Below are 23718 nucleotides of genomic sequence, written 5' to 3' on the forward strand. Positions count from 1 at the left end.
ATTTCAAGTACTGAAATAAATGTTAAACTGAATGTTAGTTTGGCATAATTTCAGTAATTCCCAATACCAAACGGTAGGAGCATGGTAGGAGGTTCTTCCCCTACGTCACTTTTTCCCCTAGTGGAAGCAGAGTTTGCTCGCGAGTGTACATACAGACTCGTCTCGATTATCGTCCCGAACTCGGGTTCGCGCCGGGACAATAATCTTACAGGAAGAAATGTTTCAGACCCTCGTAAATTCGTTTTTTGCCCGAAGCCCGAACCTCGGCAGCGAAAACGGAGGGCAACAAAGTATGCGCTTAACAGGTAAAAATAATAATAATAATAATAATAATAATAATAATAATAATAACAATAACAATAATAATAATAATAATAATAATAATAATAATAATAATCGTGTAGAATAAACCAGACGATAATCGAGAGGAGTATGCACATACATACATACATCGACAACTACATAGAGTAGTAAACTCTACGCGATTCTAGAGTGAGAATTACCTTGTCGAGTGGTTGTCGAGAGCGCGTAGGGCTCGCCGATGATCCATGGTGCTGGTGATGATGCTGATGGTGGTGTTGGTGATGGTGATTATTGTGGTGGTGATGGTTGTTGTGATGATGATCTTGCTGAGGGCGTCTCATCCCAGTTTGCCTACACCGCGACCCGCTGCCGCACTGACCAAATCGACAAACATTACCTTTTTTTCTCTATAGTTCCAATTCTCGTGACGAACGAACGAGGATAGGATTCTCGGCCTGATCGACTTATTATGCTGAAAGAGAAACCCCAATTTCGATAATAGTTCACTCGTTCGTTCGTTCGTTTAATATTTTCCGTTAAAAGTATCTGCCCAAGTATGCAACAGGCTTAAACAGTCCTCGATCGTCCGATATACGCATGGAACAATGGGTGCTGCGATTACATGTGTTTTTAAAAGAAGGCAGACTCAGGACTATCGATACACCTTCTTGTGAGACGCATTTCACAATACAAATGTACGACCTCGATGACAACAGTGACTCGCAAGACTCATTGTCCCACCGTAAGTGTTAGTAGCGTAATAACTCGTTGAAAGAAGGGACTCACAATGCACTCCCTCGCGACCCTCCACAGGTTGAAGTAAACCGAGTTCAGCCTGGAATCTAGCGCGGTGCTACACTCTTCTTCCCACGTTTTCTTCGCTTGTTGTTCTTGCCCGTCGCTGTCGTTTATTTCGACGGATTCCCCTCCCGTTCATACACGTCGCGAGATCACAATGATTTGGCAGTGCGTTCAAATTCTCTTGGGCCTTCGTGTTTAAGCTACGCACTATCCGTCAATCTGCTTTTTCAGGTGAACGTTTACTAGCTATCAAACTTAAGACACGAGGTGGTTAAAGACAAGATAGGCAGGCAGAGAGAGAAAGAAAGAAAAAAAAAGAGGAGGGTAAAATGGGGAGGTGGTAAGAGTAGGAGAAGAAAAGATCGCTCGAACGGAGGGCAAGGAACGACGTGTGGAGTAAACGGATGATCGCGAGAAATCGAGAAACGGGCAGGCACGAATTTCCCAAATAAGATGCCGTCGGCGAAAATAGAGTCTTTCGTCGACGCAGCACACGCACAGTACCCTCGGTGGTCAATGTTTAAGCCAACTTCGGCAACCGATACGACGTTAAAAAGAGAACCTTCGACTCGATTAGTTTTGGGTTCATGTCCCTATCACGGCACATCGCATCGAGCCCTTTCACATAGGCGGAAGGGCACTGCCTATGGTTGCTTCAAGAAGTGAGTCGACACCAGTCGTAGCGTAAGCATCGAGGCTCGAAAGAGCCGAGGATGAGTTTTAGGTCACCACTCCGCTCCTTGCCCTGGCATGGTCCACGTGTCTCCTCTTGCGCTTTTACCGCAGTTTGTTTCTGAAATTAAAACGAACCGTCGTCATTCAATGGACACCAAATCTCGACTTGTTGTTTGGGATAAAGCTCCATAAAAGTGTCATGAAAACGTTGACCCTAAAATCTTCAACCGCTTCTACCAGCTATCGAAATTCAAACAACTCCAGCTGTTCGTTTCAGTCGATTTTAGAAAAATTTCGCGAACGTTGGGTACGCAGTTCGATTCCATAACGTGGTCACCGATGAGTTCACTGTACACTTATCAGAAATGTCCACGGAAGTCACGGTGACACCTGACGTAACGCGGCGAAAGCTCAAGAGCTTTTTCTTCGATCGGTTGTGTAGGTTCCGTGGCCGAGCTCGATGGTGCCAGGAGCAGCGTTACACGTTCCAGAACGTTCATTTCATTACAATTACGCGAAGATGGATTGTATCGATCGCGAAATGCAATCTCAACTTCCTGGTAAACACACGAAAAAACTTGAACGAATTCGTCCCGATGGCACGATACTGATGACGATGACACGACGGTATATGTATGTGCGATCCATCCGACGTTGTTTACTTTTGGGCAAAAACTAAAGTAGAACAAACGTAATGACGGTGATCACATTGTTTCCAAATTGTACTATCCGTTCGTATTTTCGAGTGGCTAACTGTTGTTGGATTGTAACGATACGATCGAGAATCGAATGAAAACGAGAAACGTGAACTGTTACGACTCGGATGGACTCGAAAGTTCTCGGAGGTTTCCGTATCGGCGTGACAAGAACTGAACGGAAAAGGACAAACTGTTAAATGCTGCAAACGATTCGTTGCAAATATATATATATATATATTAAAAAAAAATATGTGTGTATGCCACTGTATGCATATGCACCTCAAGATCACGAACGAAACCATAAAGATCGGGACATGGTCCGGACACTGGCGACCATAGAGAGCAACACTGAGTATTCACGACCGCGATTCTTCTTCGTAGTTACTCCCTTCCTGGTATCCCCCCCCCCCCAGTTCATCCCTTAACTATATACTCTATATATCCGACAGCCCCTACTGTTCTGCTTCGCTCCGGTTCGTTGGCGAACGGAACTCGACACGGCGCTTCCACCGTGCCCGCGTACCTATGATATCCCCTTGGCAGCAAATATCGCGAAGACGAGGGCGCATGCACCGCCTCCGACAATCAATAGACCGTTCTGGTCACGTGAAGCATTCGCGTGGAAACAGAGAGAGGAAGGGGAAGCACACAGCAGGTAGGGAAAAAGAGGGGGCATGAGAAATAGGAGGGAGGGAGAGGAGAAGGACAAAAGAAACGAAAGTTGAACCTCCAGAAACAGGAAAAGTAGCAAAGGAGACAAACACCTCCAAAAGAGAATCAAGGATGAATGAAAAAAAAACAGAGAAGGAAAAAAGGGACAGAGAATCAAATGTAAAAGGGAAGACAGAAAAGAAGCGAGACAGCAAAAGATTAAACAGAAGAAAATACCAAGACGGAAGAAAACGAAAGGATAGGTCGACACTGATTCCGTATCGAATCCTTGAGAATCAAAACTTTTCCACAAGATACGTTATGTTAATGGTTTTATCCTATCTACTTTAACACTGGGTACATTTAAAGAGATTGTAGATACGATGTTGATTTTTCATAGTTTTCTTGTTTTCGTAATAGTCCACCCAGTCATCGTGATTTGCTCACGAGATTCGTGCAAAAGTATGAAATGTGTCGCAAATGTAATTGACTTTTTGGTAGATTGCATTGTCTGGAATATGTTTGTGTAGAAATATTTTGTACAGACACGTGACCATCGACTTCGAGTCCTTTATATCCCAACCCACCCTATGCGTCCTCGAAATCCCATTCAGCCAAGTCCATGAATGGAATTATCACTTCGAATCCTTAAAACATAATATTTTTCCTGCCTCTTTCTTCAAATTTATATAAAAAAAAAAAAAAAAAAAAAAAAAAAAAAAAACGGAAAGTTCTGTCAGTTTTTGAATTAACAGAAAATAATACCTGTTCGATGCATTTAGTAATATTTACTGAACAATATAATTTCCATCATTTAATCACCCTGTACAATGGTAAAAAGAGGCAGCCATATATGTTTCCTAGCCATATATGTTTATTATAGACCTAATATTTACCTTCATGAGTGAATATCATTAAAAAAAGTATTCGAGTTCGGAAAGCTACGACTTGATTTGTACGTATTGTTCTTACACGGTGTCAATAATTCTTGGCAAATGAAAATTCTCCGATTTTATGACGCCATTTGACGCATGGTAACACAGTACACATGTATCTATTCGAACGTTATGCGTAACGCTATGTCGTATCAACGAGAATAGAACATACGCGAGCAATGACCCCTTGTAGGAATGCATATGCAGAAGCACTCAACGTACACTCGTAAAATTCGTTTCAACGTCAAATCCATGTCACTGTATGGAACTTTATCAAAGTTTACTATTTGACGTTGACCGTCCACATGTCTTCCCTCTAGTACGAATTTGGAACATAAAGGTTAACACACGACACGCTCCGTCCGTAGCTAAAATGTTTTCATTTCCACTGATTTCCATTAAACACTTATACAAACGAAGAACGACCGTTTTCTTTGCACACACGTCAATACGTTAACATTTTTACCAGAGTATTTATCCTAATGTTGCAATATCGATTCTAATTATTCAAAACACACAAGTATTTACCAATGAATCGAAAATATGTGTTCTGTGTGGATCAAACGAAGGAGGAATGGACATATCGAATAAAAATGTACGTGGCATTCAAATTAAAGGATAAACTTTACATATATTATCTTGCTTTCAACATACCTTAATATCCGTGTTACGGCGTGGTCGAGCCTGCCACGAGTTTCCCCTTTTCTTCAAAATTCGCAAGAGATTCGATGGAAACGAATTTCGTCGAGAACGAATCCCATTGTTATTAAAATTAACGTTTCACCAGAGGTTGCTGTAGTGAACGGAAAGCGTGGAAAACAAACGGTTTATTGATCGATACAATTTACGTTTACGCTTTAGTACAATGCATGCAAACACGCCGTGACATTATGTAAACGATTCACCAATGGAATATTTCTTCTTAAATTTTAAATTTGAATTACGGAGCTGAATATAGGATTTTCAATCTTCTAGATTCTAGAATGTAATTTAAGAAACACGACTGAGTTATTCGTGAACGACTATCAACTTTGAAACACCGGCACTGAAGTTAGACACGCCATATTAGTTATACGGCGGGTTTAAAGGGACTCGACTGATACAACAATTCGACAATACCACTGCATTCTGGATAACATAGGTACTTACCTACGGTTCATATCGATAATATCGATGAAAATTCTCGCCATAAAATACGTTGTAATAGGAAAAATTAAAAGTAATCAATATATTTCATAACAAGCAAGTAAACCTTGTTAAGAATTAGTTTGTTTCCAAAATGTTTATTCTGGAAGAAACATTGACATAGGAAATATATTTCTTCAAGTTTTTCGAAACAGGTATAATTGCGAATTACGCTGAACATTATTGTATATATATATAATTTAAAGGTAAGATGTGACATCTCACAGCCTACTTACTAATACATAAGTGATAAAGTATTCTTAAAGCTGTAATAAGCTAATATTGAGATAAAACTAGTTTCTCTAATAAAACTCTTCGATGATGGATTTATGTATTACTTAAAAAAGAATTATTAAAGCAGAATATAAATATTCATTATAAACATGATATATGTAAACATATCTTTAAACAAAAAACATTGGTGAATTCTGCATTTGTAAAGACATATTCTTTTGTTGCTCCTCCGCGAGGTTGGCCATATTTAAAGGCACGCTACAAAAATGTACATTAATGTAATGTATTGCGGAACGGCGTAGACAGCCGTATAAAAAAAAAAGAAAAAAAACTTACTTGTGTATGAGTGCCCTGGCCCTGAAAGCAGCTAAATGAGCATAATAAGTAGGCGTGGGATAGCTAACCGATCTAGTGCAGCGTGCGAACATATGACAAAGGTAGTATGTTAGTTGTTCAATTTCATCTTCTGACATCCCAATTTCGTTGCATATGCATCTATATTTTGTTGGTCTGGCAGTACCCTATAAAAATTTGTTGTATTTATAAAACCTTCAATGCTTGCACGATACAGACAACACGAATAGAAGCCATAATATTCGTAGCACATATTAGATATCATTATGTATACGTACTTGAATACTAGCATGCGACACAAGGTAGAAATCTATATGAGTTGGATGGGTAATTGTTGTATCAACAATCGTACCGGCTTGTACGTTAAAGTTTCTATCGTCTGAATTCCTTTTATCGGTAGGAAAAAGACGCACATGATGTCTCTTTTGAACCACAAGAAATATTATTGGAATTTGATGCGTGTCGCTTTTCTCCAGGTGCGCGATAGCTTTTTTTATAGCATTTAATTCAAAATGCATCACTTGAGGAAGTTGGCCTTCGCTCACGCCGTCTCTGCAGAAGCGTCGAAAATCTAAATATTCGCTAAACGAATTCCTTGTTAAAATTTCTTAAACAATATTTACCGATAGAAAATGACTTTTTCTGGTTTATGCCCTGTTTGCCGATAAAAGAATAATAACTGCTTGCGCATGATCGCTTCAAGATCTTGAATCATTTCTTCCCTCGGCGCTTGGAGTCTCAATTCAATGTTATATTGAAAAGCCAATGGATCGTGACTTGCGGCGACCTTAACAGCAACATTATTAAATAAAATAATACAGAGAGGCAATTTGCGATTATTCTTACCGCTGCGATTGAAGGTATGTCCACAGCATCGGGGGACGGATGTGTTACGTCCGCGCCAACCAACATACATGGTCTCTCCAAGCAAGGTGGACTAAAAAAAAACAAAACAAAAACAATATTTTATACGCATAATTAATACATCCAAAACCGAAATTTATAGAGTATTTGTCGGTAACAGTCAATCCTACCGGCGTTCGAACGTATGATTAATTCCGTTCAGCTTGGAATTAATCTTCAACAAAATATTCGTAACCGTCGCGTCAGACATTTTTCTTAATGTCTGCGCTTTTAAGCACTGAGTTACTATACCACCTTTTATTTGCAATTCGGAAATTTGCTTAACCAGACCTGAAAATAAAAATGGCAATACAGTTTAAGAATGTTTCTTTGATATTAAATGAACTTCCGTGACGTTACTTACTGTATGCATTGTCAAAATTTGGAATTACTACAACCACTAGTCGTAAATTCAGTTTCTTTTGGTCTTCGAAATACTGCGAGATATTACTAAAATTTCTACCTGCTATAGTTAAGGTCGCAAATGGTGTTAGTGCTTTTCCAATTGACATATTGATGAATTTAGCTAAAAAATAACAGCGGAGAAAGACCATTACTCACGATTTTATAGATTATGTTACATCTACCCCATTGTATACGTAATTAGTTAAAAATGTATCTTCGAATAAGATACTAACCGCCGTTTAGTAATTTATCATGTAAATTCTCATACAAATCACGATTCTGCGTATATTTGTCCAAATTCAAAATAGTCCATGAATTCTCTGGTAGACTGGATGGTTTTAAAAATCTATCTGCCCGCCATACTCCTTTCAGTACGTTAACCGGTTCTTTAGTATCGTACCGTAATCTTGGAGCTTGGAGTACTCTAGCCGGTACTTTCTCAAATTCTCCACTTACAGACAAGTTAAATTCCTTCATTAAGGTTGGTTGCTCATTTAGTCTCATCTTTGCAAACTAAAAGCATTTCGATGTTTTAACAGGTGTAAAATCAAAATATTTATAATGCTTAGATACATAATATTCCTACTCCGCTCAAGATTTTTTCTTTACGTGTTTGAGTGTTGGTCGCTGCTTCTCTAATCATTTTCGACGTTTGAGTTTCATCCAATTTCTTTTGCGTGACTTGCCCGGCCACAATTGTACACAACTGTGCATATAAATAAAAACTGTATATTTTTACGGATAATGCCTTAAACTAATCTATTCCTCCGTGTATTCATATGTACATACTTCGATAGGTAGATGTATCTTCCGGGTACTCGTTCGAGATCCCACCCAAAGACAAGGCAGCTCGGGGTATTGTATCCTATATCCTTTTTGTTGTGAAAAATAATCTTCCACTGTGCAGGATGTTCCATTTTCTAAGGAGAATTTATTTTTCCTTGGGCACTCAACCAATCCATTTACTCTGTATGTCCTTTTACTACTTTCTTGACCAGGTATTTTATACTGAACCTTTAATCCTTTCAGAAACTTGGTGATTTTCTCAGAGTTGTATTGTATATCTCTTGCCGTTACATTCACCAACGGTTCGTAACTTCTGGGTGGTTTACAAAGGTCTTTTATCAAATTAATAACCGACTGAGGGGTTGGAAATCCTTTGTGGGCAACTAATTACAAAATATAATAAATTTATTAATTAATAATATCACGTGTAAGCATGGTGGAAACACATTGAAGAAAAAATGAAAGAGTACATGAAAGTTTAAATGTAATAAAACTATAATAGTTTAGATTTAAAAAAAACAGTCTTCATAAATAAATACAATTATAGTAGTACACTACCATCTATGTTTAAATAAGGTTTCCATCCGATCACGGCAGACTGGAATACACCAACCCACAAGTCTACTCCATTTGACAATGATACAACTCTGCCTGGTTCTGGGTGTTGAAAAAGTGATCTGCCTACCTATTTTAGAATTATCATTTCTTATGAATAAATAATTATACGTGATTATTAATTATAAGTAATTATTATACAATTCGAATTGGCCAACATGATCTTCAGACTTAATAGAAAGAATGTTTACCCTGTAAACTAACTTACAGTAATAGAATGATACGCAGGGCCATTTCGCAGGATGATATCCAAGGCTTGTATTCCCTGCTGTTCTTTATGCATTTCGTTGAAATTGTAATTTATATTTTTTAACCATGACAAATCAAGAACTGCAGCTTTCTTCATATACATTCTGAAAGTGCGTGTTTGTTGACGTTCTTCATCAAAAACCTGTATCTCCTCTTCTTTCTATAAAAAAAAACACATACTATATGTAGTACATATTTTCGAATTGTAGACTTACATACAATATATTAACTTTATTTAACAACATATTTAGTTTACTGTATTCTTTCAGAGATTACAGTTGTGACTGTAAAACATAAACGAACTTAACGTACACTACAATCACCAAAAGGAAGATTTCCTGCACTATATGCATTCTTTTTTCCATCATACGCTGGGTACCTATTTGGAAAATACTTCTTCCTAAATTCCTCAAAAATTGGTCTCATTAAAAACTTTGGTTTATCTGGATCAATAACTACATCATAATGTACAACATCTGTCTTAAATGTTGAAGGAAAATTAATTTTAAACATATTAGTCTCCACAACAATCTTTCTTCCAGCTTTTCCTCCCTCAGCACTGGTTCTCTTTGGTATTTGTTCCAAATACATTTCTTGCAAAGAAAACGGTAGTACAGACTTTCTAGAACCCGGTCTCGCTTTAAAAGTTTCCTGAAAAATAAATAAGGAAAAAATTACTATGATAATTATATATGGAATTGTTATATTACTTGACTATCTATTTACCAGTTGCTTGGCTGCAGCCGAAGATATTGGGGATACTTGCTGTGGAGTACTTGGTTCAGGTTGCTGCTCGGATTCTTGCTGTGGAATAATTGGTGTAGATTGCTGCTGGGATCCTTGCTGTGGGGTAGTTGGTCTTTGTTGCCAGGGACCACGCAGCCCTTGTTGCTGTGGAGCAGTTGGTCCTTGTTGCTGAGGAACACTCGGTCTTTGTTGCTGTGGAGCAGTTGGCCCTTGTTGCTGAGGAACACTCTGTCTTTGTTGCCAGGGACCATGCGGCCCTTGTTGCTGAGGAACACTCTGTCTTTGTTGCCAGGGACCATGCGGCCCTTGTTGCTGTCGAGCAGTTGGTCCTTGTTGCTGAGGAACACTCTGTGTTTGTTGCCTGGGACCACGCTGCCCTTGTTGCTGCGGAGCAGTTGGTCTTTGTTGCCAGGGACCACGCTGCCCTTGTTGCTGTGGAGCAGTTGGTCTTTGTTGCCAGGGACCACGCTGCCCTTGTTGCTGTGAATCAGTTGGTCTTTGTTGCTGTGGAGCAGTTGGTCCTTGTTGCTGAGGAACACTCTGTCTTTGTTGCTGTGGAGCAGTTGGTCCTTGTTGCTGAGGAACACTAGGTCTTTGTTGCCAGGCACCATGCTGCCCTTGTTGCTGTGGAGCAGTTGGTTGTTGTTGCTGTGGTTGACCTTGTCTCTGTTGTTGTGAACCACCTTGTCTCTGTTGTTGCTGAGACTGGTCCTGTGAATCACCTCGTCTCTGTTGTCCCTGAGACCCATCTTGTGAAACAGTTGAACTCTGTTGTTGTGGAGCATCTGGAGTCTGTTGCTGTGAAGGAGGTGCTACTGGCTCTCCTTCCTTTTGCGCTTTTTTTCCTTTCCCTATATATGGTAAACATTTTCATTACTTGTTTGCTATGGTACGACACAATATGTCCTATTATAAATGTTTTAATTTGTACGAGAATACACTGTAGTACCTTTTTTCCCCATCTTATGAAGTTGTTAATTAACTACTCCGAATAAAACTCGCCGCTTCGTAGGTATCTAGAAATAAATGTAATTCTTACTTCTGCTACTACACAAAATATTAAACTAATAGTTAATTTTCATTCCGTATGCACCAAATTATAGGCACAATTACATCACCTTTTTCACTTGTTACTGCTTGTTACACTATTGCGTAGCACGTTATACCACTTTCTACAAAGTTCTGAACAGTTCTGGATATCCCTGGATATCCCGTGTAAATATCGACGGCTTTGCTAGGTATTGATTGTAATTCTACCAACTTACAAGTTAAAAGTATATACCGAGATTCTTCCTTATGCCTGAATGGTAGAACCGGTTTTATTACTATTTTTAACCAATCAGAAGTCAAATAGCTGTTTTGTGTACTGCGGTATAGTTAAAAGCAGAGAGGAAATCTGTTAAAAGTTATGTCCTATGATACTCATGCTTTCATACAATACGTAATTTAGTCTGAAAATTACTCATACACCGTGCCAATTACGAGTAAAAAATTTGTCGAATGCTGTCAAATATCTGTAGAATTTTCTTAAGTCGATATTATGCAACTACAATCATTTATTGTGATTTTCTTTACTATAATTTCATTTAAAAACATATTTAATGGTACATAAATATGAATCAAAAACTTCTGGCACCATCTACGGTAAAACGTCTAAACTCTAAGCTAAAACAGTATGTCATTGTATCGTTTGATGGCGCCAAACTGGTTTTACAAGCTGCTTTGGTAAGAAAACTGTGTATGCATCTGCGTCAATTGTGTTCTACTTCACTATCCAGAATTGAAAACGTGAGGTCACGGAGCCCCCGGTGGAGGCGCCATAGACCCTGCACGGTGAGAGCGTGGGGTCACGGAGGCCCCGGTGGAGGCGCCATTGATCACGTGGGGTGAGAGCTTGGGGTCACGGAGCCCCCGGTGGAGACGCTATAGACCCTGCGCGGTTAGAGCGTGGGGTCACGGAGCCCCGGTGGAGGCGCCGTAGACCCTGCACGGAGGTCCCGGTGGAGGCGCCTTTGATCACGTGGGCTGAGAATGTGGGGTCACGGAGCCCCCGAAGCATGCTGAAGACACCCCGTGTGTGTGAGATGTATGATGTAGAATTAGAATTTCAACGATTTATAAATAAAAGTACACACGGCTGAACTCGACGATAAATTTATTAATAAAATTATTTACAAAACTTAGGATCGATAAATTAAACATCAAAACTGAACATCTGAAATAATCAATAAATTATTAACAAACTTCAATATTCAAAATTAACGTATTCGAATACGTTAATTTTGAAAAACGTATTCAATACGATTTTACGATAATTACATTACTATTCGTGTTTGTAAACATCAGTAGAAAAAACAAGAAATTCTAAAAAAATGATTTGCTAGGTAACATGTAGATTATAATTTGTAATCATTAATTTATTCATTATTCTTCATTGTTTCTACTTATTCCTTCACTTTATACGATATAACCCTAATTTTTGTTTTGATGTCGTTAATGTGAAATATACAAATTATGTATCGCGTGTAAAGAACTGTTAGGTTTCTCCATCAATAAGAAACAATCACGGGAAATCACGAATCACTGTGACAAAATCATCGTGATTGGGAACGAACGTGATCGAATCACGAGTGATTCACAAGTAGCAGTTCACGCCATCTCTAATCCAGATGAGGTACATACATACACAAGTATTGTATATGCTATATAGTATATGATACTCTTTTGTGCTCATCTGTGATCTACAATGTGATTCAGATTGGATAGTGTGGATAGTAGCTTATGCATTTTGCAGTTGGTGATGGTTGGTGATGCCATGGGTCTTTTGGTCACAGCGTTTATCATTATAGATTTTAAAATGATATATTAATAAAAGATATTCAACGATCGGTATAATACGATATCATTTCGAATAAATTTTTAATCGCAATTTACATGCTTTTCTTATAACACTCAAAATGCTTTACGTCCCATATTGGATGTCATGACATAAGAGAGAACTCCGATTTTGGTTGCTGACACTTGGATTACTGAAGTTGGGTAAACAACTATTTTATACAATGGTCAACCTGTAGACATTGAGCAACATCGAGTGAAAGAAGTGTGATTCCATAGCATACTTACCTATGTCTATGGTTGATTCATTTAAGCAAAATTCAATATAGATTGACTCAACCACGAACCTAACATTCAGCGAGAGAACCACGGTTGCCGCAATGGTGGTAGTGGCTGTTATGTTTCTTCGAAGAATAATGGGAAGATGGCGACGTATTTAAAGCGAACGTCAAAATTGTTTGATATTTCTTTGTCACGACCATCGATGGACATTAGTCTTAGAGATTTAATATGTCCAGTGTGCCGTAGTATTCTTATTGAACCAGTAACGTTACCGTGTACACACAATTTATGTTTAAGATGCCTGAAGGGTACATTCGAACATAATAGCTTGAGCTGTCCTCTCTGCAGAGTAAGAGTTGGTTCTTGGCTACGTACAGCGACCAAGACTGAAACATTAGTTAATAACGGTCTCTGGGATCTGATCCGAACGAAATTTCCAAAAGAGGTGCAGGACAAATACAACGGCGAAGACAAAGATATTGAATTGGATACTGGTGAGTTTCTTATCAGTGAAGATAAACAAACGTAACATAACCTCTGTCAGTAGCATACACACACACAAATTATATCCGTACATGAATCAGTGACCACCCATGTAGTTTTATGCTTTACAATACAACACTGAACACCATGTGGTAACAAATTTTGTTTACATAACTAACTTCACTTGTGTATCATTTTGCTATTTAAGTGTATTTTAAAGAATTGATTTATTTCTGTGTAAAACTTCACATATGATCATTCACTTAACAGAGAAGTGTAAGCATTATATTTTATTTTTTCATATAGATTTTGCTACTGCTAATAAATTACTCAGCGCAGCTGGAGAAATTCGCAGAGAATATGAAGTGCAACTTCAAATGGTTGAAGAGGAAATACAATGTCAAAGAAAGGCTGAACAAATGGCCAGTGAAGCTTTGATTCGCAAGATCCAAGAGGAGGATCAGCAGCAACAGTTGGTTCAGTTGGCTCAGGATCAATTACTCGCCAAGTCTTTAGTCAAAAAGCAAATTGTAGAGAAGCATAAGGATATCTCTAAATGTTACAATGATTGTCCTAGTACGTCTAATAGTTCTTTGCAAACATCAAAATTTAATACAGCTGCTATGACCGAAGTAAATGCATACAGACTGCAGTTTCATAGTTCAGAGTGTGAAAAAGAGACCCCTTTGGAATATCAAGGTGGCGCAGGATTAAGAAGACAGAATATTGCGCTACTATCTAAGCTGCATGTGGACAGATATGTCTCTAATATGAAAAATGATCTGTCAAGCGAGTGTAACGACACTATAGCTAAATTTTGTTGTCAGAAACCAATACCTATGTATAATGCCATAACCAGAACTCTAAAGCATCAAGCTGTAACAAAAATGATAGAACCTTGTACTTCGGATTGCTCGGTGAAGCCTGCAAAAACTTCCCTGAAGATATACGGTACACGAAGCAAAGAGGAATTACATGTACCGAATGACGTTGTAAATACTAAGAAAAAAATTTTAGGAGTAGAAGTGTGTATGACCATGGGTGACGATGACGAAAGAATGGGAAGCGCAGAAAGTGCTGGTAGTCACGACAGTATCAATCAAGAAATCCATCATTTCAAGCCGATCAAAGCAATGCCTAGAACGCCGTTAAAAATGTCAACAGGTTGGCACCATTTCTTTACTTCACGCTTACAGAAATTGCGTGTACTTACTAAATTAATTGTATAATATTGTATTCTAGATGGAAGACAAATAGATCCGAAGTTAATTAGAGTGATTCCTATCTTGAAAAGAATGTCCAATGTGATACCTAAACCTCCAGCTCAGGCACATTTGAAACGAATTATCGGCTGTTCGTGGAGTGCATTTCGAGGTACGTTAATCCTACGGTAGAAGAAAATTCGATGTAAAATGTAACACTTCCCACTTACATGTTTTTACTTCCAGGTAAAAGTAAACAAAGTTACAAAGAGAAAGAAGCATACAAGGAAGATATAGACGGGATCGAGCAAAAACCTTCAACGTCCTATAATCAGTCTCAAATTATTCCTAAAAAATTAACGAAAACTCACATCCACGACAACATACATAAGCTTGATTTCGTTTCCGAAGTGTCGTTCGACACTAATAAGAATTGGGCGAAAACTACGAATCGAATAATCAGCGATGCTAGAGTCACGAAAAAGTTAACATCGGAAGAAGGTGTGTAAATCTAAGCGTCAAAGAAATCTGTGGACGAAAAAAGATGTGAGAACTCTGCCGAATGCGAAATATACAGATGAAAATGAAACCAGAAATTCAACATCTTCGTCCGCTTCTGTAAAGCTTAGTTCACCCTGTGACGAGGATTTAGAGGTGCAAGCAGACGATGATATAACGATGGAAAACATCGCGGAAAGAATAAAGAGAAGGAGGACGAACGTGGATAAGAAGGATTCGAATGGAATTTCCTCGTTGAATTTGGAGTCGGAGGTGACCGCGAAAAAGAGTACAAGAAAGCGATTGTGCAGGAAAGAGGACCTCGGATACAAGATAACGGGCGACGTTCCAGTTATGGTGCAAAAGAGGAGTAGAACCAAGTGCATTAGGAATAATACCTTGTCGAAATCGAAACAGCGAAGAGTATGCCGATCGAAACAGTCCAGTACAGAAAGTTCGGAAAAAAGCGACGCATCGTTCAGTTCGAATTGCAACGCGACCAATTTCGGTTCGAGGAAAGCGACACGAAAGTCGAGACACGGGAACGGTTCCTCCGTGATCAGCGAACAGGATACGATGTATGGGAACGTGGATGACGGGAATTACAATTCGTCGGAATCTTGCAGCGAGCTGCACGAAATCGTGTCGGATAATAACAATACTACCGAAGTGGAAATGAATATAGAGGGCAATGTTCTGTCGGACGAGGATATCATTAAAGAACAGGAACGAATGGAGAGACTGGTTATACAGGAGAAAGAAGATTTCGAGCTGGCGCAGCGACTACAGGCAAAATTCGACGAGATGGAGCGAATAGCCGGTCGTACCAGACGATCAAGGAAAGCGATCGAAAGTGAAACGGTCCACTTAGATTTATACAAAATCGACGTTGGCCGAAGTGTACAGAAAACAATTGATTCGCATACTGCCAAATCAACGACCCACAATCTTACCGTGAACACAGAGGCTAAGAAACGCGGCAGGCCTTCGAAACGTGTGAAGTAAAATAAGATTCTATATCGGTCATTTGCATCTGAACCGCGAAACCTCCGAACGGATGTTCCTATAAATTGTAAAGGAAAAAACGAGAAAAAAGAAAAAAACGAGAAAAGGTTTGAATTTCTTCTTGTACAATACTTTATGTATCTTAATCGAATTGTTTGCGTGGCATCAAATACGTACCTGGATATGTTAATGCGAAACATAAAAGAAACAAAAATGAAGCAAGAGATATTGAATCGTTACAGAAAAATCGTTCAGCGACACGTGTATAAACGCGCACGCGTTTCGGAATATTTTCCGGTTCGATTTACCATTCGATGCTGTACGTCGAAGCAATTATACGCCAGGAAACTAGCTTTCTTGGAATATTTTACAATTTTTTTTTTTTTTTATAGTGTTCTTAGGCGAAACGGTAAACGATAAGAGAAACAGATGCGTCTATCATAAACGATGGGATGTATATACGAGATTAAAATTATAGCTTTAAAAGTCACTCCGTTTAAACGTGATGAAGAAATGCAACAGTATTTTACCGTTTCGTCTCGTCTCGCCTCGTCACGTCTCCTAATGGATATACGGTTGAATGAATCCTGCGAAAAGAGATTTCATCGTTGAATGATCATTTTGTTTGGAATACTACTTACTCCATTCTTTTACATAAGATACGATAAAACGTAGATATGATGAAACATATTTGTTAGTTTTTTCTATTTCTTCTCTGCTTCGAGAAAATAAAGGAATAACAGACTCCTCTCGATTATCCTCCTGAACTCGGGTCCGCGCCGGGACAATAATCGTATAGGGAGAAATGCTTCAGACCCTCGTAAATTCGTTTTTTTTTTTTGCCCGAAGTCCGAGCCTCGGCAAGAAAATATGCGTTTGACAAGTTCCACGGCCTCCCCTCCAGTGGTAGGGATTACGCCTGGACAATAATCGTGTACAACAAGCCAGACTATAATCGAGAGGAGACTGTAGGATGGGGGGAAAAAAAGGCCACCGTTTCGTGGGGCAGTTTGTGCGTGTAGGATTATTTACAGCGGCCTTTATTATCGTGCTACGGTCGAATAAATTTAAGATTTCAACTAAATCAGAGATAAACGATCGATCGCGATAAACAAGCAATCGATATATCGGCAACGGTCGATATATACTTGTTTTCCATTAAATCGTAGGAGCATGTACTGTTCTCGATTTTATCAATCGAGCATCGCGTATAGACAAGTATATTTTTTTACAGTGTTGCCTCGCATGACGGGTTTATGATGCTTCCAAGTCGTTTTCGTATATTAGCGTTAAGTACGTAGAAGGCAAGTAAGTCGAAAAAAAAAAGACGTAGGAAGTTTTAACAATTTTTGCAGGATTCTCCGAGCGTTTTTATGATTCCTCGTTGCTTTACAATTTTCGTCGATTTTTTAGTCAATTCGTCATACAGTCCGTGTATAATATACTAAGAAGAGTTCTCGTGTTCTTGTTTCGGTTGTAATTGGCAACAGTGCCACGGTATTTCGAAACCTCGGATCTGCGTGTTTGTCGTAAAAAAAACGAATTTACAGCTTATTTTAAACGTTTCTTCGTTAATTTTCATTCGCATAAAATGTGCTCGGACGTGTAATACGAGAATCTGAAGCCTTTAGTCGTCGGTACGTTGCTTCAGAACACCGCAAGTTTCGAACACAAGTATTCCTTACGTCATCTGTATTGTATTAGAGATAACGCGCGTATCGACCGTGTTCCTTGTACTCTTCTCGTTTCTTTTCTTTCTTTCGTCTTTATTTTATTCAACTGTACTCTAACCACTTTAACATTAGATGGATCGATAGCGGTTAATCGTACCGAAAATCTCGATTGCATTATTGATCGTCGAGGCTTTTCTTCGCCGTTGCAGCTACAAAAAGCAGAATATTTGCCAACTTGAAACTTGATTCGTGTCATTTAACAGCCGTGAACGAAGCAATAGACGTTGACGAAGTATTTACAGGTAACATCTCTGACGAAGTACGAACATTCGGAAGTTACCGGCCGCGACATGGAACGAATTCATGGACCAGAGTTGGGCGAAATGTAATCTAATCACAAAATCGAAATCACAATTACAATGTAATTGTAAGACAATTATAATTACATTGTAATGCACTATAGTAAATTTACAATAAATATTACGATGTAATTGTAATGGTAATTATCCCGTAATTACATTGCAATTACGTTGTAATTGAATTACATTTTGCTCAACTCTGCCACGGGCACGTTGAACATGAAACACGACGCGGAATCGAGAAACCGGCAATAAAATTTCATATTTCGTTACTTCGAAACTATTCCTAGTACTCCGTCAATACCGATAGTCTTTCACGTTTTTGCTTTTTTTTCTTTGCTTTCAAATGATTCGAAACAGATATGGTATAATAGTCGGTTGAATACACTGTATTGTACGTTTGACAAAAAGAAAGGTATATTTGTAACATTTGAAATATTGCGCGAGGAATATTAATTAATCGCTCCGATATATATGTGTTTTTGTGTGTGTGTGTATATATATATATATATATATACACACACATAGACATACACGAGAATAATCGTACCGATTATATGCGCATCGGGGATAATATACGCGTAAAAAATGTAACGAAATAAATGCAGGAAAAAAATTTCGAAGGCGGTACGAATGTATAGAAAAAAAAAATATTTACGTGTAGATCGACATGAAGATAGCGTCGATTAACATGTGTATTAGCGAGGAATGACACGGGATGTAAGTACGCACTAGATTTAAGCACGAGAACGGAACACCGTATAGACACGATAAGGAGAACGCATAACACGGAGTTTAGGAAAGAAATCATTTTTATATACGTTGCACGGTTTGCAATACAGAGAATGTATCGGGAAAGACGAGGTTCTTTCTGGTACGTTTTACATGTGAAAACTAATAAATAACTGTAACTATCCTACGAAGCGTTTTTCCCGCAACAAATATTATTTTTTCTTTCTTTTCCAACAACGCCCATGATGCCTTAAAGACGCCTATTTTAGGTCTAAAGCGCCTTTAAGCCGTCTTCAATGCATCATGTGCTATCTGGGCGGATAAACGTCGTCGACCGAGGTCAGCTCGAAAGCCATTGGCATCGTCTATTGGCAGAGTGGGCAAAATATAATATAATTACAAAATTTAAATCTCACTTACGGGACAGTTACAATTACATTGTAATTTTACAAATACATTGTAATTTTTATTGTAAATTTAGTATAGTTAATTACAATGTAATTGTGATTTGTCTTTTGTAATTAGATTACATTTTGCCCAACTCTGTCTGTTGGCAACTAAAAGCTCGATAGTCATTGGGAACCCTTTTCGTTGAACGAAAAGGTGCGAAAGTAAAACTGAACTAAGCTAAATGGTAAAAGAGCATCGTTCTCGGTCGTGGAATCCTGCTCGTTGAACGAGACGTAGTCAGCGCTTGTTCAGCTGAGAACATTGGCGTTACATCATTGGACAATCGTATCATAGTATGCTTTTAAGGAACAATGATAATGCGTATGCACGCGACAATTCGGTCAAGGGTATACGCACAGGTAGCGACGATTCCGTCGTCGCTTCCTAGATAGCACAAGACGCCTTTTAGGTCTAAGGCGCCTTTAAGCCGTCTTTAAGGCGTCATTGGGCGTCGTGTGCTATCTGACTTATACTTCGTAAAATCTCAAAAAAGGAAGGCTTCAGTGGAAAACGTAAACAATAATTGGTGACCAAACGAGAAAAGATTCCTTATCAATTTTCGATATTCCTTTCGTAGGCAAAGAACGCCCCCATGAAGTATCCCGTAGCAGGAGTACAGCAATACAATTCTACTCGATATATGCTACCAAGCACGTTAAAAATAGTGTACAGTTTGTATCATAGGGAATCGCGGCGAGGACAATTATTTGCAATATCGCTGTCGAGTGAGTGACTTGTTGGAATAGACGCGGAGGAATGCGCAAAATAATACGACGATGTATTTATTGTACGCCACTTTCTCCGTTCACAATGTTAACATGTATTACACCTTTCTAAACGACGAAATTAAACGGTTTCGCCAATTCGCGCAAAAATGTTCTTTCGCCGCTTTATAATTCTTCCTTCGAACTCAGACGAGGCTGAAATCGCGAATAAAAGCGAGCGAGACACCTTCCCCTGTAATTTTTTCTCTTACCCCCTACGCCTGTCGTTTTTTGCATTCTTCATTTCGATACAATTCGGTCCCAATATTATTTACTACGGACAAAAGTCGTACTGTGCGGGAATTCAAAGAAAATAGGGAGAACGACAGTAGTGCAAGAGAGAACCCCGTGTAAGATAGGAGAGGACAGGACGGAACCACGGCGGTTGCAACGTGACCGAAAGACCACGTGATCGTGTTGGCCAATTGAAAGGTACGCGGGTACAGTGGTCACGTTGCACTCGGCGTGGTTCAGATTCCCCCTTGCTCTTACTCTATCTGGCTCTCCTTTTCTATGCTTGCTTTTAAGTTGTACGATCGCATATGCGAACGATCGTTCTCTCAGTGTGCCGCGTTTCTATCCGCGAATTCCGTCGGTGTTAATCCCCGGAAACATCGAATCGTTTCTTCGATCGAGTTTTTTTTGCTGGCCTGTGTTAAAAACGCTGGTCCTTAACAATGGGACGTGTACGGTAAACGTATTTGTGCCGAGATAAGTACCAGAGTGGAAGTCGTCCGCGAATTCATCGTGTTTGCGAGTGTTTGTAACCGATGGTGACTGCGTGGTGAACGGGTGGATGAATTCACGAGGAAGCGCGACTACGAGCGCGCTTTCAAGTGCGTGGCTTCTTCTTCCGTGGATACATATGTGGTGTGGTGCGTGTCGAACCTGCCTTTAACCCCCCTCCCCCCGCCCCATTCCTGCCCACGCGCGCGCGTATAGCTGCTTCAAAGATATAGGGTCATTCCACGCGAATTCGGACACTTTTTGGAGCACCATTTTGGATTGTGTTTTAATATGGATATGTTGTAGTCTTTAGCGATATATAAACGTATCCCGAAGGATTTTTGAAAATTTAAAAAATTGTTGATTTTACAGCTGTTTGAAATTTAGGGTCAACCTTTTTTCAATGAATCATATTGAACTAACAAACTGATCGAAATGAGCTTTGCGGGTACTTACAGTGGAGACATAAGAGTACCAAATAAAAAGTATTTCAGTTAAAAAATGAGGATATAGCCCTATTTGCCCTCTTTATGGACATATACCGTTGGCCATAAACCTGACTGACCCTAAAGTTTATGTGTTTGGTAGCCTAATCCTGCCATTCGATATCCTTCAGTTGAAAAACTGTGCTCGACTGTTGTTCAGGGACCTACGACGTCAATTTGGGATCAGTTTTTCCGTTTTAATGTAATTAAAGACGTTCTTATAGAGTAACCTTGAAGTATATGTCTGAGACAGTTTTTTTTGTACGTAGGGTAGTGTATCGGAAAAAATTGCTTGAATATTTGTATTATGTTGATATGTAGTTTACCATTGATGATCTCGGTTGTTTGTAATATTATCAATCAACGTTATCGTTTGAAGCAAATAGAAAAGGGGACAACGATACCTTACAGTACATGAGACACGGCTGCGGAAAAGTTGCCACGTGAGTAAACCATTGCAAAATCTTTAACCATGGGATTTGTAGGTTGCAATCGTTTAAAAGAAACTGAAACTCGTCTTCGTCGTGTGACTTGTCAATATTCGTCTACTAGTCGTTGCCTCCCCTTCTCCAATGATCCTTCGTCGGTTTCTAAACAGCTGCTCACAGGACACACGTAATTGGTGCATTCCACTGTTTTATGTAAACGTTGTCGAAAGTCTAAGGAGACGCGTTTTTTGATTAATAGATATTAACGCGCGAAACTGTGACCTGGACGATTAGTATTTCATTAAGGCAGGAGTACTACCTCTCGCCGTGTTATCGAGTATAACGTTTACAGTCACATGGAAGTAACTGAAATGAGAAAATGGGGTGTACTGAGCGGGAACGTAACGACAAAATCGACGTAATCGATCGAGTCACGGTACGGAGTACACAGGGACTGTTCTATCGACTGAACGACGATCGAGGGATATCGAGTCGTAACAATTACGTCACGACCTATCGAGAGAAAAGCGATTATGTCAGCAGGTCAGCGTGGTAAGACCTCGTATCTAAACCTTGCGTCTGTCCGTTTTCGTGCGACAAAGAGCAACTACACAACTAACTTTGAAATTGTCACATGCGTCTGTTGGGTCCGTAATATTTATCAGGCTTCTTCCATTCAAACGCGCGGCCATGGTTAACGTCTCGAGAATTCGTTTGGCTCTTGCATAAATCGTGTAAAACAAAGTTCAAGTTTATTGTGACTCCCGCGTTCGAGTACTAGATAGTGTATCCAGAAGTTGTCTATATTCATCGAAACTATACTATCGAAAATATTCGATATAAATTACTGGTCTAGTTATTATTAATATAAATTTCCTACCCCAACAGTTTTTAAAGAAGAAATAAACGAAACAGTGATAAGTATTGCGATGAGTTCAGTCGAAACTCGTAAACAGTCGACGAATCTTTTGATCTTTGTTCAAATCGGGAGTCTTAAATGTAAAATGCGTTCTTATCAGATTATTCGGTGACCTCACCTAATGATTCGAGAATTTATTGCCCCCATCGACCTGTGTCAATATTCTTTGGATTACATACTCACCGATAATTCACCCCTCTTTTTTGCCTTCTTCGTTTCCACGAAGCTGCTTGATCCGAGCGTATATTCTTTGGATAATTACAAACCTGACCACGCACCGTCGTCGCTACGAATTATCTTTGACGTTCGAGCCAGTCAAGCGTGTATACTAGGTTAAGTAAACAAGCCTCAAAATCGCGACATGCGATGTAAACTTTCAGACCTTGACAGTTGAACACTCGCGTTTAGGGGACAATTGAAGACTCGCATCACGGACGAAAAGCTGCACGTTCGATCGAACGATTATTGTTCAGTTACATTTCTTTTCTTCATATCTCTCTTCTATTCGTTTCTTTTTCTTCTTCGCTCTGCAGAAACGTTGCGAAGTTACGATATTTTTAGTGGCGCGGCGACCGATAAAAACTTGTACGATTCAAAGTCGGCGGGAAATTTAAACTTTCTCGAGTCGGTACGGTACAGAAATCGAATGACTTTCTAATTGGCGGGGACGTGTGGGAAATTGGTGAAAAAACATTTTTGCCGGCGAATCTTGACGTTTCGAGAAACGTATTCATTACGATCGTGCACATAATTATATAACGTTCACTTTCAGGCAGGATTGAGGCGAATGATACATGCATAATTACGGGAATCGATCCAGAATTAATCTGTAGCTAACGAAGTTGGACGAAAATAAAAATGTATTCGGAACTGTGATGTTTGTTTTCCATTGCACCGACAGCGGTGTTTCGTGACGCGATGTCTTCGGTACGATTTTAACCTATACTCGCATGGGGTTATTGTAATTTCGATGTCTTCATAAATGCGTAATTCGTGCCTGTATCGTAATCTGCCCGTATAGCTTGCTACGTAATTAGATCTTCTTTATGAGAGTCTGGTAATGGCTGACACAATGCGACTAGTTACACAAAAAAGAATATATTGGGTTCCTACAAGACTATATTCGAGCAGTTTTGCACAAAGTGAGTAGCGAGTAATTGAAGGTTAAGTTACGAATCTCGAAATATGCATTCGACGCGGTAAAACATTACTTCCCAGATAGCACATGACGCCCAATGACGCGGACCTGCGTTCGGGAAAATAATCGAGAGGAGTCTGTATAACCACCTGGAATTTCATACGCTCGCTTTGACATACCACTCTTGTGGTTCGTAAT

At 39.3% G+C, this 23718-nt stretch overlaps 3 protein-coding genes across 3 annotated transcripts in view; 1 reads left to right on the forward strand and 2 right to left on the reverse strand.

The window, feature by feature from the left end:
* Positions 1-1222, reverse strand: part of LOC107193621 (protein FAM13B) — a 14340-nt gene extending 13118 nt beyond the window's left edge. The window contains exons 1-2 of the mRNA XM_015583106.1: positions 1090-1222; positions 504-677 (exon numbers count right to left, since the gene is read on the reverse strand). Of these exons, the coding sequence (XP_015438592.1) occupies positions 504-644 (141 nt within the window). The 5' untranslated portion in view covers positions 645-677; positions 1090-1222. The remainder of the gene's footprint in view (positions 1-503; positions 678-1089) is intronic.
* A 4345-nt stretch (positions 1223-5567) lies between these two features.
* LOC107193473 (protein argonaute-2) lies at positions 5568-10760 on the reverse strand. Its single transcript, XM_015582920.1, has 16 exons — positions 10660-10760; positions 10491-10557; positions 9521-10392; positions 9107-9445; positions 8754-8954; positions 8489-8615; positions 7934-8313; positions 7731-7850; positions 7378-7657; positions 7104-7265; positions 6871-7030; positions 6683-6773; positions 6460-6623; positions 6115-6388; positions 5819-6003; positions 5568-5740 (listed from the first exon to the last, which is right to left on the reverse strand). The coding sequence occupies exons 2-16, from the start codon at positions 10501-10503 to the stop codon at positions 5653-5655; spliced, it is 3456 nt and encodes a 1151-aa protein (XP_015438406.1). The 5' UTR covers positions 10504-10557; positions 10660-10760; the 3' UTR covers positions 5568-5652.
* A 2017-nt stretch (positions 10761-12777) lies between these two features.
* Positions 12778-16389, forward strand: LOC107193427. Its single transcript, XM_015582869.1, has 5 exons — positions 12778-13152; positions 13448-14305; positions 14384-14515; positions 14590-14780; positions 14845-16389. The coding sequence occupies exons 1-5, from the start codon at positions 12801-12803 to the stop codon at positions 15844-15846; spliced, it is 2535 nt and encodes an 844-aa protein (XP_015438355.1). The 5' UTR covers positions 12778-12800; the 3' UTR covers positions 15847-16389.
* Positions 16390-23718: the final 7329 nt, after the last annotated feature.

Source organism: Dufourea novaeangliae, unplaced genomic scaffold, assembly GCF_001272555.1.
Source record: "Dufourea novaeangliae isolate 0120121106 unplaced genomic scaffold, ASM127255v1 scaffold6, whole genome shotgun sequence".
NCBI classification, from domain to species: Eukaryota; Metazoa; Arthropoda; class Insecta; order Hymenoptera; family Halictidae; genus Dufourea; species Dufourea novaeangliae.

Excerpts from the sequence above, each read along its gene's own strand:
- LOC107193473 (XM_015582920.1), bottom strand. Across the intron at positions 8,314-8,488 it reads ACCTTATTTAAACATAGATG|TTGCCCACAAAGGATTTCCA; the intron begins GTAGTGTACTAC and ends TTTTGTAATTAG. Across the intron at positions 7,658-7,730 it reads AAGAAAAAATCTTGAGCGGA|TTTGCAAAGATGAGACTAAA; the intron begins GTAGGAATATTA and ends AAATGCTTTTAG.
- LOC107193427 (XM_015582869.1), top strand. The coding sequence starts at position 12,801 with ATGGCGACGTATTTAAAGCGAACGTCAAAATTGTTTGATATTTCTTTG. Across the intron at positions 13,153-13,447 it reads AGATATTGAATTGGATACTG|ATTTTGCTACTGCTAATAAA; the intron begins GTGAGTTTCTTA and ends TTTTTCATATAG. Across the intron at positions 14,306-14,383 it reads GCCGTTAAAAATGTCAACAG|ATGGAAGACAAATAGATCCG; the intron begins GTTGGCACCATT and ends ATTGTATTCTAG.